The sequence below is a fragment of the Eulemur rufifrons genome, chromosome 2, assembly GCF_041146395.1.
Source record: "Eulemur rufifrons isolate Redbay chromosome 2, OSU_ERuf_1, whole genome shotgun sequence".
NCBI lineage: Eukaryota > Metazoa > Chordata > Mammalia > Primates > Lemuridae > Eulemur > Eulemur rufifrons.
The window spans coordinates 126925690-126927723 of record NC_090984.1 but is presented as its reverse complement, the minus strand read 5'-3'; the positions used below and the strand labels follow the sequence as shown (position 1 = coordinate 126927723).

The window sequence follows — 2034 nt, the reverse complement described above, 5'->3', positions numbered from 1 at the left end:
CCTCTTTTCCCAGGCACCATCGTTTGCCTTCCTTGGAATTCCACAAATGAGTCGGCAAGTTATGGCACCAGAATAATAGATGCATGTCTGTATCAATTTGTCAAAACCCACAGAAGTGACAGCACCAATGGCGAAACCAAATTCAAGCTGTGGATTTTGGGTAATGATGATGTGTCAACGTAGGTTCGTCCATTGCAACCTATTTATGAACCTGTCACGGTGTGTCCACACCGAGGAAGTTCCCACGTGGGCAGGCCGCAAGTAAACGGGAACTCTCTGGACCTTCTCTCGATGTTACTGTGAACTTAAAACCACCATAAAATAAATTTCATTTAAAAGAAATAAGAAAGACATTTTGGCCATTTCTTATGTGTTAAAAGGCATGTACCATGTGATTAAGAATTCTTACTCCAGGCCGGGCGCGGTGGCTCACGCCTGTAATCCTAGCACTCTGGGAGGCCGAGGTGGGTGGATCACTCGAGGTCAGGAGTTCGAGACCAGCCTGAGCAAGAGCAAGACCCCGTCTCTACTAAAAAAAAATAGAAAGAAATTATCTGGCTAACTAAAATATATATAGAAAAAATTAGCCGTACATTGGCACATGCCTGTAGTCCCAGCCACTCGGGAGGCTGAGGCGGTAGGATTGCTTAAGCCCAGGACTTTGAGGTTGCTGTGAGCTAGGCTGATGCCAGGGCATTCACTCTAGCCCAAGCAATAAAGCGAGACTCTGACTAAAAAAAATAATAATAATAATAATTCTTACTCCAATTTATTTACCCAACTGATGTTAAAACTCTTGTTCACGTTAATAACTTAATGGAAATGCTTGTACTAGCGTTATTAGCTTGAGTCTTCTGTAATTCTCTAAGCTCTGTTGATACGGTGACAACTGAATGAAATCTTTGCAATGTAATTAGACTGCATACACGTGTCACATATTCCTTTTCCTCAACTAACTAACCCATGTTGGGAAACATTTCAACCTAATGTCCCTCATCATTTTCTCATCCCCAGCACAGCTACGTCTCCCTCAGGGTTTCTGACCCCTCAGGATGTGGGTTGTCACACTGTGTCTCTCGCACAGTAATACACGGCCGTGTCCTCGGGTCTCAGACTGCTCAGCTCCATGAAGGCTGTGCTGCTGGACGTGTCCCTGGTCATGGTGACTCTGCCCTGGAACTTCTGTGCGTAGTTTGTTGCTCCATTGCTAGGGTCGATCCGTCCCATCCCCTCCAGCCCTTGTCCAGGGGCCTGTCTCACCCATTCCATGTAGTAGCTGGTGAAGGTGTATCCGGAAGCCTTGCAGGACACCTTCACGGAGGCCCCAGGTGGCCTCACCTCAGCCCCGGACTGCACCAGCTGGACCTGGGAGCGGGCGCCTGTGCAGAGGAGACAGGACTGGGTGAGACCCCCTGGCTGGGTCCGGGCCCCTCCTCACCCTGGGACTGGGGAGCCCCTCACCTGTCGCTGCTGCCACCAGGAAGAGGATCCTCCAGGCCCAGTCCATGGTGAGTAGCTGAGCTGCCAGGGGCTTCTCCACAGCAGGGACGTGGTGGTGGGGTGAGGCTCTCGGGGCGCAGGCATAGCTGTATGTACCCCAGCAGACCTCAGGCCATTTGCATATTCATGAGGCAGGACGATTCATAGCCCTAGACCTGCCCCAGTGTGAGAAAGAGAACAGAGATGATGCCGGGGCCACGCAACAGGGCGACGCTGAGGACAGGTGTCCCTGCAACCCCCTTGACTCCATGTGCACAGAGGTCCTCCCACTGAGGGACAAGCCGCCAAACACATGTTCTTCACTGTGAACCCACATGGGAAATGCACGGAGAGCCCTGGGACCATCTGTGCCATTTTATACCCAAAGGTCTTGTCCTTTGGATCCGTGAGTTCCCTGAAATTTTCTGCCCATTTGTATATAAAAATGTTCCCTTGCCCCCAGCTGCTTACTCTTAGCACATGCAGGAGGGCTAGAGACGCTTTGTAAATGTGGCTTTCATTAAAATATTGTGTTACTTAAACACAGCTGTGGAG

The 2034-nt window shown here is 50.1% G+C and overlaps 1 gene segment (V, D, J or C); it reads right to left on the bottom strand.

The window, feature by feature from the left end:
* Positions 1-1062: 1062 nt before the first annotated feature.
* Positions 1063-1558, bottom strand: LOC138398876 (immunoglobulin heavy variable 1-2-like). The segment is given in 2 exon segments: positions 1063-1379; positions 1462-1558. Coding segments are annotated over 2 exon segments (363 nt in total).
* Between the last annotated feature and the right edge of the window lie 476 nt (positions 1559-2034).